This window comes from Aquarana catesbeiana, linkage group LG08 (genome assembly GCF_042186555.1).
Source record: "Aquarana catesbeiana isolate 2022-GZ linkage group LG08, ASM4218655v1, whole genome shotgun sequence".
Taxonomy (NCBI): Eukaryota; Metazoa; Chordata; class Amphibia; order Anura; family Ranidae; genus Aquarana; species Aquarana catesbeiana.
Window position 1 is genome coordinate 298,732,399 of NC_133331.1, and position 13,449 is coordinate 298,745,847.

Sequence of the window (13,449 nt, forward strand, 5' to 3'; positions counted from 1 at the left end):
ACTGGGTGAGCTAAAGGGTCTTGGATAGTGCTGGTTCTGGACAAAGGAAGCATTTACGGCAGACATAGACTTGTTTAGGACAAGGGTTCGTCACAACTGGTTGGCAGCAGCGGGACCATGCTTCCTGGCTGTGAACACGTCCAAACCTAAACCTGGATCCAAGATCAGGATAGCAGACTTCAGTCACCCCAGCGGAGATATGGATCTGGCATCAGAGTTTCCGAGGCTACTGCGGATAGACCTTTCAGCATACACCAGGTCACCAGGCAGTTTACCCCGCCCTGAATCCAAGGGTGGGGGGGAGTGTCTCTGAGTTGTATATCTGTGGTAACATGTGCTTGAATAAAGGAGTTTGATGTTGTTGTTCACCTTACACTAAGTTACGACTGGTGACTGGGTGGGCTAAAGGGTCTTGGATAGTGCTGGTTCTGGACAAAGGAAGCATTTACAGTGGACATAGTCCTGTTGAGGACAAGGGTTCGTCACAACAAGACTTGAAAATTGCTGTTCACAGACGCTCTCCATCCAATCTGACAGAGCTTGAGATATTTTGCAAAGAAGAATGGGCAAAAATGTCCTCTCTAGATGTGCAAAGCTGGTGGAGACATCCCCAAAAAGACTTGTAGAGAAAGGGGGTTCTACAAAGTATTGACTCAGGGGGGCGCCATACAAATCCCCCCCACACTTTTCACATATTTATTTGTATCATTTATCATTTTCCTTCCACTTCACAATTATGTGCAACTTTGTGTTGGTCTATCACATAAAATCCCAATAGAATGCATTTACATTTTTGGTTCTAACATGACAAAATGTGGGAGATTTTAAGGGGGATGAATACTTTTTCAAGGCGCTGTAGCAGATCATTAGAGAAGCCTGCGTGCTGTTTTTTTTTTTTTTGGATAGAAGTTGGCATGGAAATGTCATTTGCAGTAATTTTAAACTTTTTTCCTTCATAAAGTTTGGCGCTGCTGCAGCACTTTCTGTACATCACAGAGATATCCCCCTTCACAGGAAGGATTAGGACCCCCCAGACATGTTATTTAAAGGAATTGGACATTTTTCATGTTTCACTTTAAGCATTTAAAAGAAAATCGCTGCTCCTGGCTGAATGTAAAATTTATTTGTGATAGAATATGATTTCCAGGGCAGTGCAAAATACAATACAATTCTATACAGAACTTACACATTTCCTTTACACATTCATTCTACAAAGTTTTTAGAAACAGACCTGTAAGTGTTTGTGAAATCTTCCACCACAAAATGTACTCAGCCAATGAGAGGTAATGACTCCATTTTTATTCTAAAAGGCCTAGAGGACCGCCTTTTAAGTGGTGCGGTTAACGTGTTTCGTCCTGAAGGACGACTTGAGAAAACAGACCTCTTGCAAGAGTTTACACCACACAATGTACTCAGCCAATGAGAGGTAATGACTCCATTTTTATTTTTCTCCTGCTATCAATGGCCAACACGGTACAACACTTCATCCATGTCTTTGGTGATCTCTGATCTCCTTATCAACTGTTTCTTACATGATGAAGATCAGCCATGGAGTATATCTGAGGTGTATATCAGGGTGTGCTTCTTCCCCACATGTCCAGCAACATTCATATACACGACATTTCCCGCACTCACTAATACACCTCGAGGGTTGTGTGGGACCCCTGATGTACAGGAAGACAGGACTTCAGTGAGGAACAATTCCCTCACTCGGGACAAGGATATGGCTTCTCACCCGTGTGAGACCTCTGATGTCTGGAAAGAGTGGACCTCTCTGTAAAACATTTCCTGCACTCAGGACAGGAATATGGCTTCTCCCCCGTGTGAGATCTCTGATGACAGGAGAGACTGGAGATCGCTGAAAAACATTTCCCGCACTCAGGACAGGCATACGGCTTCTCCCCCGTGTGAGATCTCAGATGAAAGGAGAGACTGGACATTGTTGAAAAACATTTCCCACACTCAGGACAGGAATATGGCTTCTCCCCTGTGTGCAATCTCTGATGTGTGGAAAGACTGGACTTCACCGAAAAACATTTCCCACACTCAGGACAGGGATACGGCTTTTCCCCCGTGTGCAATTTCTTATGATAGGAAAGAGTGGACTTCTGTAAAAAACATTTCCCGCACTCAGGACAGGAATACGGCTTCTCCCCTGTGTGCAATCTCTGATGATCGGAAAGATGGCACTTCTGTGAAAAACATTTCCCGCACTCAGGACAAGAATATGGTTTATCCCCCGTGTGCAGTTTCTGATGATGGGAAAGACTGGACTTCATTGAAAAACATTTCCCGCACTCAGGACAGGAATACGGCTTCTCACCCGTGTGCAATTTCTGATGCTGGGAAAGATGGGACTTTACTGAAAAACATTTCCCGCACTCAGGACAGGAATATGGTTTTTCCCCCGTGTGCAATTTCTGATGCTGGGAAAGATGGGACTTCACCGAAAAACATTTCCCACACTCAGGACAGGAATACGGCTTTTCCCCCGTGTGCAATTTCTTATGATAGGAAAGAGTGGACTTCTGTAAAAAACATTTCCCGCACTCAGGACAGGAATACGGCTTCTCCCCTGTGTGCAATCTCTGATGATCGGAAAGATGGCACTTCTGTGAAAAACATTTCCCGCACTCAGGACAGGAATACGACTTTCCCCCTGTGTGCAATCTCTGATGATAGGAAAGACTGGACATCGCTGAAAAACATTTCCTGCACTCAGGACAGGAATACGGCTTCTCCCCCGTGTGCAATCTCTTATGTGTGGTAAGACTGGACTTCTGTGAAAAACATTTCCCGCACTCAGGACAGGAATACGGCTTTTCCCCCATGTGAGATCTTTTATGTACATTAAGTCTGGATTTATAATAGAAACACTTCCCACACTCAGTACAGGGAAACCTCTTATCTGTTGGATTATCCCTCACAGTCTGAGGTTCCTCAGGATAAGAGGAATACGATGGTCCGACACCGTCCCGCACAGTCTGAGGTTCCTCAGGATAAGAGGAATACGATGGTCCGGCACCGTCCCTCACAGTCTGAGGTTCCTCAGGATAAGAGGAATACGATGGTCCATCTACACTGTGTGGTGCCGGATGGACATTTGAGGTAGTCGGGTTTTCTCCTGGACTATACTGTGTGATGTCCTCATCTTCTACTTTACAGTCTGGAGACAAAGTGAGACAATCCTCTGAGGTTTTCCTCATCTCCCGTCCATCTACTAAAATAGAAATACAAAGATTATTACTAGACATGAGCAGATTGGTTCCCCTAAACCAGGACTCCGCCCACATCAGGCATCTTTGTCTCTGAGGATCTTACAATTCCCCCCTCAAGGTAACTAGTAAATGGGTCCTCTGATCTCCTACCAGTTCATTTCATTATTCATGGACCTTAGTCAGAGAGTGAGGAAACAATGAGAACTGTCTTTTATAGGAGTGACAGTGATGAGGGGATTATAGGACGAGTGTCCCCACCCCCTCTATCACTCATTGCCATCTTCCCAACACAAGAAGTCCTGCACTTCCTTATTTAGTCCATGATTTAGTCATGAATAACAGCGGGGCTGAGCCCCACCAGAGGTCAGAGAGTGAGGATGGGGGGAGAACAACCAAGATGAAGACTGGACTGATCCTGAAGACCACCATCATTGGGTTATTGACTCCTCCCTCATTATCACTTTCTGTTTAAGGTTCCAAAGTTGGAGGATGTTATCACATTATTATCAACATGTAAAAGTCTGTGCTCCAATCAAATCATCAGATATAAAATGTCCACCTGGTAGGAAATGGGTGTAACAAAAGAGAATACATATTATGTGTATATATAGCAGTGGGTAGAGGGGAGAGAGCAGAAGTCAGGAGTATGTAATGTACAACATAGAGAATATAGTGCAGGGGTCAGGAGTATGTAATGTACAACATAGAGTATATAGCGCAGGGGTCAGGAGTATGCAACATGCAATATATAATTACTGTATACGGTGTAATAGTCAGGGGGACTCATAATATTGGTGTTCAGTAATCAGTGGAAGCTGAACTGTTTACTGGAGAAAAGCTGCAGAGGTCCCACACCGCTGCCTCCCATCTCCTGAGACTGCACTCAGTGACTTGGGTCTGAGACTATACAGACATATCCCTCCACCCGGCACAGCCAGCAAATACCAGAGCAAGTAACCCCGGGAGAATTACTCTGTCAGAAGTCTTGCTAGACCCGGGACATGAGGCAAAAGACCCAAGGTAAATACCCCAGGTGCCTAGGCTGAGTAACACCTATGGTGAAAATCTAAATTTTACTGCCAGCTGAACCCCAGAATCTCCATAAATCCAGTCTAGATACATAAATTGTATCTGCAGCACAGAGAAGGAAGATTATCCGAGAGAAATACAGGAATACAGGACGGGGAACACAGCTCAGGAAAGTGACCAGGGGATTACAGGCTGATATCATCCAGTCCCCGCCCTACTCTGGACCAATCAGTGAGCAGTATGGGTGGAGGAATGTATTTAGAATTAATGACCCACCTGTGCTGATCTCTGTAGGAGTGTCCTCCTCTATAAATGTCCCCGTTATTCCATCCTCCTCCATAGACTGCTGATCATCCCTCGCATACGTCTCTTCTTTAACCTCAAATTCTAAATCAATTGGATCTCCACTCTAAACCAAGAAAATGAGAGAAAATATAAAATAGAAGATTTATTATTGTGACATCATATAAAAAAAAAAACACACATCTTCTTCAGAAGTCCATGTTCTAGATGCTCCTATCCACCAACCTTGTAACAGTGAGGGATGGTGTGATCTTCCTGTGTGGAATCCCGGGAATACAGAGGACGGGGACATCTCTCTGGTGGGTTCCTGGTATTAGGTGGCTCCATCATATCTTTGTGTCCTTCTGATAACTCCTCCATCACTCCATACTCCTCATCCTCCTCTTTAACATCAATATTATCATCCCCGAGGTTTCCACTCTGAAAATATAATAAAACATTTATTTCAATAAACATGCTTGTGTATAAATCATAACTACCAATAATTGTCAATCATCTACCTGGTGATGGTGAGGGATGGTGTAATCTTCCTGTGTGGAATCCCGGGAATACAGAGGACGGGGACATCTCTCTGGTGGGTTTCTGTAGCTGAGTGACTCTTCCATGGTGTCTTGGTACAGATTTTTGTAAACTTTTAGATACTCTGACTCTACCATCACCCCATCCTCATCATCCTCCTCTTTTATCTCTTCTTTAACCTCAACTTTAGGATCTCTCAGGTTTCCACTCTGAATATATAATAAAAATGACATCAATGGTAACAATGCAGATAATGTACAGATCCTAATGATACTATCAGTGATTGTTCCTCATCTACCTGATGATGGTGAGGGATGGTGTGACCTTCCTGTGTGGAATCCCGGGAATACAGAGGACGGGGACATCTCTCTGGTGGGTTCCCATTACTGGATCCATCTGTAGGAAACACACACACTGAATGAATACATTGTTTCTATGTGTTTATCAGATGATGGGGTATCTAGGTGGACCCTCCGTACTGCTCTCTCCTTTACAATAAAGTCTCCTCTTACCCGGTGATGTGAGGGGCGGCTGATTGTCCATCATGACGTCCTTCCCAGCACCTCTCACCTCTCCTGTCAGCAGCTCGATGATCTCTCTGGTGGCTTCTAGAATCTTCTTTTTATTTCTCTATTCTATTAGGGAGGGAGGTGGAGGAAATGTGATGGTCGGATGATCTCCGGACTTCACAGGAGGAACACTCTAGATTTGAACACAAATAGTAAAATCAAATGACATTCCCAGAATCCTCCTCACCTCACTGGTCAGGTCTCTTTTTATTAAAACCCCACTTCATGCTGAGGTTTCTGATATTACATACAATGCAGGTCCAACAGCCCTACTTTGAAAGTGAGGAGGCCAGGGGTCGGCCCACATCCTAAGAGCATCAGAAAAAAGAGTCGGGTAGAGAGATATTAGGAGGAGGAGCTGTGAGATCAGTGTGATGTCATAGGATTCTCTGACTCTGATTGGAGGGACATTGGGAGGAGGAGCTGTGGGGGTTGCTGTGTGAGGTTTCTGTACACAGAATCATTTCTCCCGGGTGCGTCCCTCCTCTCCTAAACTGAAAGATGATCTTTGTCTTTGGGCTTTGCCAGGACACATCATATTCCTGTGATCTCCGTGTACTCCGGAGAATTTACTGATCACATTTTAGGATGAATATCTGAGACTGGGATCATTATGGGGAAAAAAATCCTGGACATTTACTGGAAATTAAATTTTTCCCTTTTTCTTCTTATTTGAATCTTATAAAATAAAGACATACATATTCCAATCCCTCCTAAATAAACCGCCCACCCCCCACCACTAATAAAAGTACTATAATCTGTTTGTCAGGAGTGTGTTGCGCTCCTACTCCTAATTCCAGCATCCTGGTTTTGGCTGTGATGCAATCTTTCTGTCTGTCTACCTGCAAGGTGATTGATGTGGTCAGTATCTGGGCGGAGACCCAACCTGATTTAAGCCAGCCAAGCCTGCAGTCTCATGCTTGTAATATTGCGTTTGTAACATGTGCTCCAAGCTCTCTGTTTGTCTGCCCTGCTCTGATGTTGGAATTCCCTCGTTGATGACCTCAGTTCGGATATCGACTACTCTCTGAACTTTGTCTGCCTTTTGACTACAGATTTGACCCTGACTATTGTGAACCTTGCCTGCCTTGTACCTGGACTGTCGTTGAACCACTCTGCCTGTCTGCCAACCGCAAGTACCTGGTTGCTGTGCTCAGTTTGTTCCTGCTCAGGCATAGTGGCCAGGCACTATAGCATTGTGTATAAGTCCTGGGGGCAACTGAGTACCAGTAGGCCTGCTTGCCTTATGGGTAAGGGGGCTGCAATAGTTGAAGAACACAGAAGCCAGATATAGTGTCTGACCACCTGTGTTAGGGGTAAGCGTGACATTGTTAGTATAGATGTAGAAAATGTACAATAGACGGATGAGGTGAGAATGTCATTGATGGAAAAGGTGACATCTCCAAAATAAAGGAAATGTTTAAGCCCTGTAAGTGGAGGGGATGTTCTGACCCTGAAGGGGTTCATCTACTGTATTTCCACAATATATATGGCTGGGGGCACATGTCTGGGGTTCTTTCTATAAGTGAATTTTTTATTTAAGTGGGTGTCCTTTGGCTCTGCACAAAGAGATTGCACAATGCGAGAATATACAGCAAACTACTTTGAAAAAACACCAAACAGGGGGCGCATGCGAAGCGCCGAGCGAGATGGACGCCTGACACAGTAGCTCCGCACACCGCGGGACACGATCGGCTCACAGAGGGCTATAAACAGCCTTACACCCGACACATCTAACACCCCTCGAGGCGCAAAGACACAGTGCATGCCGTTGTCAAAGTAAAAATCCCAGGGCCCTGCTCAGAAGTCTCTAACCCACTATCTCCTCCGCACCAGGGAACAATACAGCATGTCCCAAAATGGCGCTGCGGCCCGAGCACATTCTCCTGCTCCGGCGGCCCCCTCTGTGCCTTCTGTTCCTGGCTCACCTTCGGATCCTGGCAGTGAGTACACCTCTTCTCTATCTAAAGCTGACCTAGATGCTAGCCTAGAAAAGATGTATAATAGACTGGCAACAAAGTTCCAAACAGAACCGCACAAGACCTCCCATGCAATGTCACAGGAGATTGCAGCTCTGGGTACTAGAACTGACATGCTGGAAACTAAACACGATGAACTGGCCCTGGCTTATAATGAGCTCAGTCCAGAGCATGAAACGTTAACAACAGCATTTAATCAAATTCAGTATCAGGTTCAAGATCTGGACAACAGGAATAGACGCAATATTCTGCAATTGCGGGGTATTCCAGAGTCGGTCACGGATTTGATTCTCACTGTCATCAGGCTGTTCAAATCTCTTCTTCCAGAATGTGAATCTGCGGCCTTTAGGTGTGACAGGCTTCACAGGGCCCTCAGACCAAAACCTCCAGCAGAGAAACGGCTGCGTGACATAATTCTTTGTATGAAGGATTTCCTGACGAAAGAAGACATCTTAAGGGCTGCTAGAAACACCCTACGCCTCACCCTTGATGATTACACTGTTCAGATCTATCCGGATATCTCACCAGCCACATTGAACAGATGCAGGGGCATGAAGGAGGTCACTGTAACACTTCAAGCACCCTGGATCCGATACTAATGGGGTTTGCCATTTAAATTGGTGGGTTCCTCATAATGGCTGCACTTATGCTGCCACCACAGTTCTGCAGGGTCAGGAGATCCTGGTGAAATTGGGCCTCATGGAAGCCGAAGCGGTGCGCCGCCCTCCCTTGACCCCCCCAGGCCATCTCAAATCTGGCACTTGCCACCTACCAGATGCGACAGAAGGAGAATTCAATATGATAACGCTTAACCGGGGACATAGCTAACAACATTGCATCAATACAGCTTCCCCAGCATCCCCACCCAGCAACGTTACCACTTTTTAAATTTTTTTTTACAGCTAGGTTCCTCACACTGGTCCCCTCTTTTGGTTTGGGCACAAGATCAGTGGTGCTGCTGGGTTCGAGACTTGGTTGTCTCGGTTGTAACATTCTATTTTCAGGATGCAAAAATGTTCCTAATCCTGTTAATTTTTTGTTAATTTTCTTTTTTTTTGGACTCTTTTTTTTCTCGGGTTTGAATCCTCAACTGATTTTAGTCATTCTTGTCCTGATAGGCGTTTTTGGAGTAGGTGAGGTCATAAGGCCTCTATCTGCTGTTTTAAATGTTCCTGTATGGTCCGCATTCTGTTACAAATACAGTATTGGGGCTTTGTGGGGTTAGGTTCCATATTTGATAGTAGCCTACAAGCCTATTCTTCACTCATTCAGCTGAACGCCCTCCCTAATCTTAGTTATGGCGATTATTTGCATCTCGCATAACTTCAAAGGCTTCAACTCTCCCCATTAAGAGGAGTAAAGCCTTCTCCCACTATAAGCGACTTAAAGCTAAAATTCTACTGATTCAAGAGACACACTTCTCGCAAAACTCCCATCCCAAATTCTTTCATAGAACTTTCCCACAAGCGTTCTACACACTTCATTCATCGAAGAGTAGGGGTACTGCCATATTCTTACACGCCTCCTTTCCTATGGATGTGCGTCAGATTTACAAAGATAAGGAGAGTCGCTATGTTATAATCAAGGGAGGATATACATAACCGGGAGCTTACCATAGCTAGTGTTTACGCCCCCAACAAATCCTCTGCCTCCTTCTTCACATCCTTTTTTGATATATTAGCAAAATATCAACCCCCCCATATGATTATAGGGGGAGATTTTATCATGGTAGCGAACCCCACACTAGACAGGGTGCACGGCCTCCACTAGTTCCAGGGCTTTCCCTAAATCCATTTCCCGTAAACTCCTGGAATTCCAACTAGTGAACACATGGTGGGTACACACAACATAGGAGCAAAAGAATATACGTTCTACTCTCATCCGCACAACATTTACGCAAGACTAGACTATATTCTCTCCACTCCTATTATCCTTGCTATCTCCCAGACAGCCTCCATTCATAACTGTGCATGGTCTGACCACCACATAACCTCCTTCACCACAGAATTTATTAAACTAGCCCCTACACCATTTACGTGGAGACTCAATGAGGCACTTCTTTCTGACTTGGCGGGTGAATCTGAGGTTTCTCAATCTATAGATACCTACTTTGCTCTAAAAGCCCTCCCTGGGACCCCCATTTCTACAGTGTGGGTCACTCATAAGGCAGTTGCTGCGGGGTAAACTTATCAGTTTAGCTACTGCCCGCAATAAAACGAATAAGAAAAGAATAGTACAGCTCTCCGCGAAGCTGGACAGTTTATATAAAAATTCCACAGCCCTGACTTTAGAGTCTACCAGACTGTCCATCGAGCAAAAAACGCCTCGAATTGGACTTGCTACTCTCAGCTAAAATGGAGAAGGGCCCTGCGATGGTCCAAGGCAAGATTTCTATTGCACAGTAACACTGCCTCAACCATATTTGCTAGGAAACTGAACCAGTCTTTCCGCCCTCTGCACGTTTATAAATTGACCACCCCTTCGGGCATGATTACATCTCACCCTCAAGAATTCTTAAAAATTTTTACTCAACATTACTTGGGCCTCCCCAGTCTGGACCATCAGATGAGGTGTAAGAGTCCAGGGCTTACTAAGCATGCACCAATGGCACGTTGCCACAAGTGCAAATCCGTTCCAACTGAGCATGCGCCAAAGACGCCTCAGTGCGCCAACCTGCACCTGCGCAGAAGACCTGATGGAAAAAGGCAGGAAAATGCCCAGGAGGTGCACAGGAAGTGACCTCAACCTGATGGAAAAAGGCAGAAAAATGCCCAGGAGGCACACAGGAAGTGACCTCAACCTGATGGAAAAAGGCGGGAAAATGCCCAGGAGACGCACAGGAAGTGACCTCAAACTTTCCTATATAAGCCCAGCCCAAACACTGCGAAATTGCTGGATTATCTTCAGTCCCCCCTTGTTCCTGTGCTAGTGTGTGATCTGTCTGAACTTGTTGTGACCTGGAAACCTATTTGACTACTCTTGATTCCTGCTTGCCATTGACCTCGGATTTGTACCTTGACCATTCTACTTCTTTGCCCCTTTTGTACTCAGCTGCCGTTCTTCTGATTAACCCTTTTATACTTCGTTGCCAAACTGGACTTGACCTGGGCTCGGATCTCGGACTAAGGCTTGCACAGTGCTCTGCACCCCTGGCACCCCTGCCACTCGGTGTCCACCAAATCTCTGTCTCCATCTCCAGAGGCTTCAAGGACCCGAGGTGCAAGGGAGGCCTCCCCACTATTTCGGTCTCATCTCAGGTACGTGGCCCGTGTGACATGAGGCTTTGTCCTGGTTTAACGCTATCCCGATCCCCATTCTCACTACCTCACAATTAGACAAACTTAATTCACCTATTTCCCAATCAGAAGTGCTGAATGTCATCAAGGCACTAAAGACAGGTTCTTCCCCCGGCCCTGATGGTTTTTCCACCATATATTATAAAAAAATTGCCTCCCAACTCGCTCCCAGGCTGGTTCGGCTTTTTAACTTTGTCCTACAAGGTAACAGCTTTCCGGAGGAAATGCTGTTAGCAAAAATAATGTGTATGTCCATGGACATGAATAGAACCATATAGTGACACTTAAAAATTATAGTGATAATAATAAACCCAATTCAAACACAAAAGAATATATACTATACATAGGCTTAGGAAGGTACAGTATATGCAACCAATACAACCTTATATTAGTGTGCAAAGTATAAAATCAATACAACCAGGCATGCTACAGTGAAAACAAAATCTAATACAGAAAATATATATATATATATATATATATATATATATATATATATATATATATATATATTACCAAAAGTGCTTGGTGCCACACAATATATGTGAACAAACAGTCCTCAATGGAACAAAAAATGTGGAAAATCAATCAGAAAAATATGCTAAAGTGTTCAATGATGTTAATTTCCAGCGTGCTCATAAATTTTCTTTGTGATGAAAACCATGCTTTGGTGCAATCCAGTGCCCCCCAGGAATTATGCTCACCTCAGGGCGTGCGACTCAGCTGCTAACTAAGTCAAAATGCGCCTTTGAACCACCCCAGGGCTCAATATATGTCACCAGATATCAGATTCCAATACGATCAGGTTCCAATGCGATATATAAAATTAAGAAAAACACTCGATGGTGTGATATTGTTTTAAAATATTTAATCAATAAAAAACTCTCCCCAAATGGGGTACTCACAAGGTGCGTCAGTGCACCACTCTATACACAGCGTGCAATCAATGAATCAGTGCAGGAGTATGGTGTGCGTCCCATCTGTGACAAATCCACAAACTCTCGTTCCGTCCTGGCCCCCCCCTACGCGTGTTTGACACAGGCATCACGTGTCTTCATCCCCCCCAACACTGAGGCATGTCCCTTCATATAAATCACACTCCCACATTACCTTCCTCACCCTTCTGCTTCTCTTAACCTCTGGAGATTAAACCCCAAACCCTGGGCCTCCATTGTTTAACTGTGCCCAATGCTCCCATCACCCCATGTCTTCTGGCAACAGCTGCAATCCACACAATTTAGTTTCTATCTATCTTCTTCCCAAAACCAGCCTCCTCTTCTCTTGCACCCTTTGGAATGCCTGCTCTGTCTGTAACAAACTCACTTCTGTCCATGACCTCTTTATCACAAACTACTTGCTGTTACTGAAACCTGGCTTTATGAATCCAACACTGCTTCTCCTGCTTCATTCTCCCATGATGGGCTTCTCTGGACTCACTCTCCCAGACTCAGTGGATGTAAGGGAGGTGGAGTGGGAATCCTTCTAGCCCCACATAGCATCTTTCAAATACTTCACCCACCTCCCTCTCTTCATTTGAGGCACATTGTATTTGTCTATTTTCTCCAGTTTCTTTTAGAAGTGCTGTGTTATTGGCCTCCTGGACCGGTATCAACCTTAATTGATGGCCTCTCTGCCTGGCTGTCCTACTTTCTCTCTTCTGAAATCTCCACAATCATTCTCGGTGACTTCAACACCTCTGTTAATAAAAACACTGCTACTTCTCTAGAGTCTTATCTCCTCTTTTGAACAGAATCAATACACCATGGATACACAATGGATACATGCTTCTACTCATTCTGATGGCAACACCCTTGACCTTTTAGGCCCCTTTCACAAGAGGCGGACTCCGCTTCCACGGAGTCCGCCGGCTCAGTGGGAGATCTCTCCATTGATCTCCGCTGAGCCGGCAGATGACAGGTCCCTCTCTGCTGACTGAGCGGGGAGGGGCTTGTCAAAAGCCGCTGCTGCCTATGGAGAGATCGGACGAAAACGGACAACATGTCCATTTTCATTAGATCTCACCCGATCCGATAGCGACGGATCTGAACGTAGAGGCATCCGTCTGCTTTTAGCGGATCGGACGTCAGCGGACATCCGTCGCTCCATAGGCTAACATGGAGCGCCCGTTCAGGTCTGCCGTCAAAACTGACAGGCGGACCTGAACAGTCCAATCGTGTGAAAGGGGTCTTATTCTTCTACCTATGCACACTATGCAACCTCTCCAACAATCCTTTTCCTCTCTCTGATGACCACCTTATTAGTTTCACTCTCTCTCTCAGTCTTCCACCTCCTCGCCACCTAATCCACCTTAACCCTTCTCTACTCTGCTACTGACCATCACTATGACATCATCTCATCCCTGTCCTTCCCCAACCTAACCACTTCTGTCTACAATAGTTCCCTGTACTCCACCCTGGACACACTGGCCCCCCTCACTACACACAGAATCAGGCCCCCAACTTCTACAACCTTGGCAAACAGATAACACCAGAATTCTCAAAATCATAGCTGCACTCTTGAGAAGGACTCTTTAGAAGGA

The 13,449-nt window shown here is 45.2% G+C and overlaps 1 protein-coding gene across 2 annotated transcripts in view; it reads right to left on the minus strand.

Annotated features, from left to right (window-relative positions):
• Positions 1-1,112: 1,112 nt before the first annotated feature.
• The window catches only part of LOC141104770 (uncharacterized), a 208,937-nt gene continuing 196,600 nt past the window's right edge, over positions 1,113-13,449 (minus strand). Inside the window, exons 1-6 of one of the 2 annotated variants that reach the window (XM_073594502.1) lie at positions 5,582-5,696; positions 5,368-5,465; positions 5,051-5,278; positions 4,776-4,970; positions 4,524-4,656; positions 1,113-3,220 (exon numbers count right to left, since the gene is read on the minus strand). In XM_073594502.1, the coding sequence (XP_073450603.1) occupies positions 1,707-3,220; positions 4,524-4,656; positions 4,776-4,970; positions 5,051-5,278; positions 5,368-5,465; positions 5,582-5,615 (2,202 nt within the window). In that variant the 5' untranslated portion in view covers positions 5,616-5,696 and the 3' untranslated portion in view covers positions 1,113-1,706. Of the gene's footprint in view, positions 3,221-4,523; positions 4,657-4,775; positions 4,971-5,050; positions 5,279-5,367; positions 5,466-5,581; positions 5,697-13,449 lie in introns of those variants that run through there. The other variant, XM_073594501.1, reaches the window with a different exon arrangement.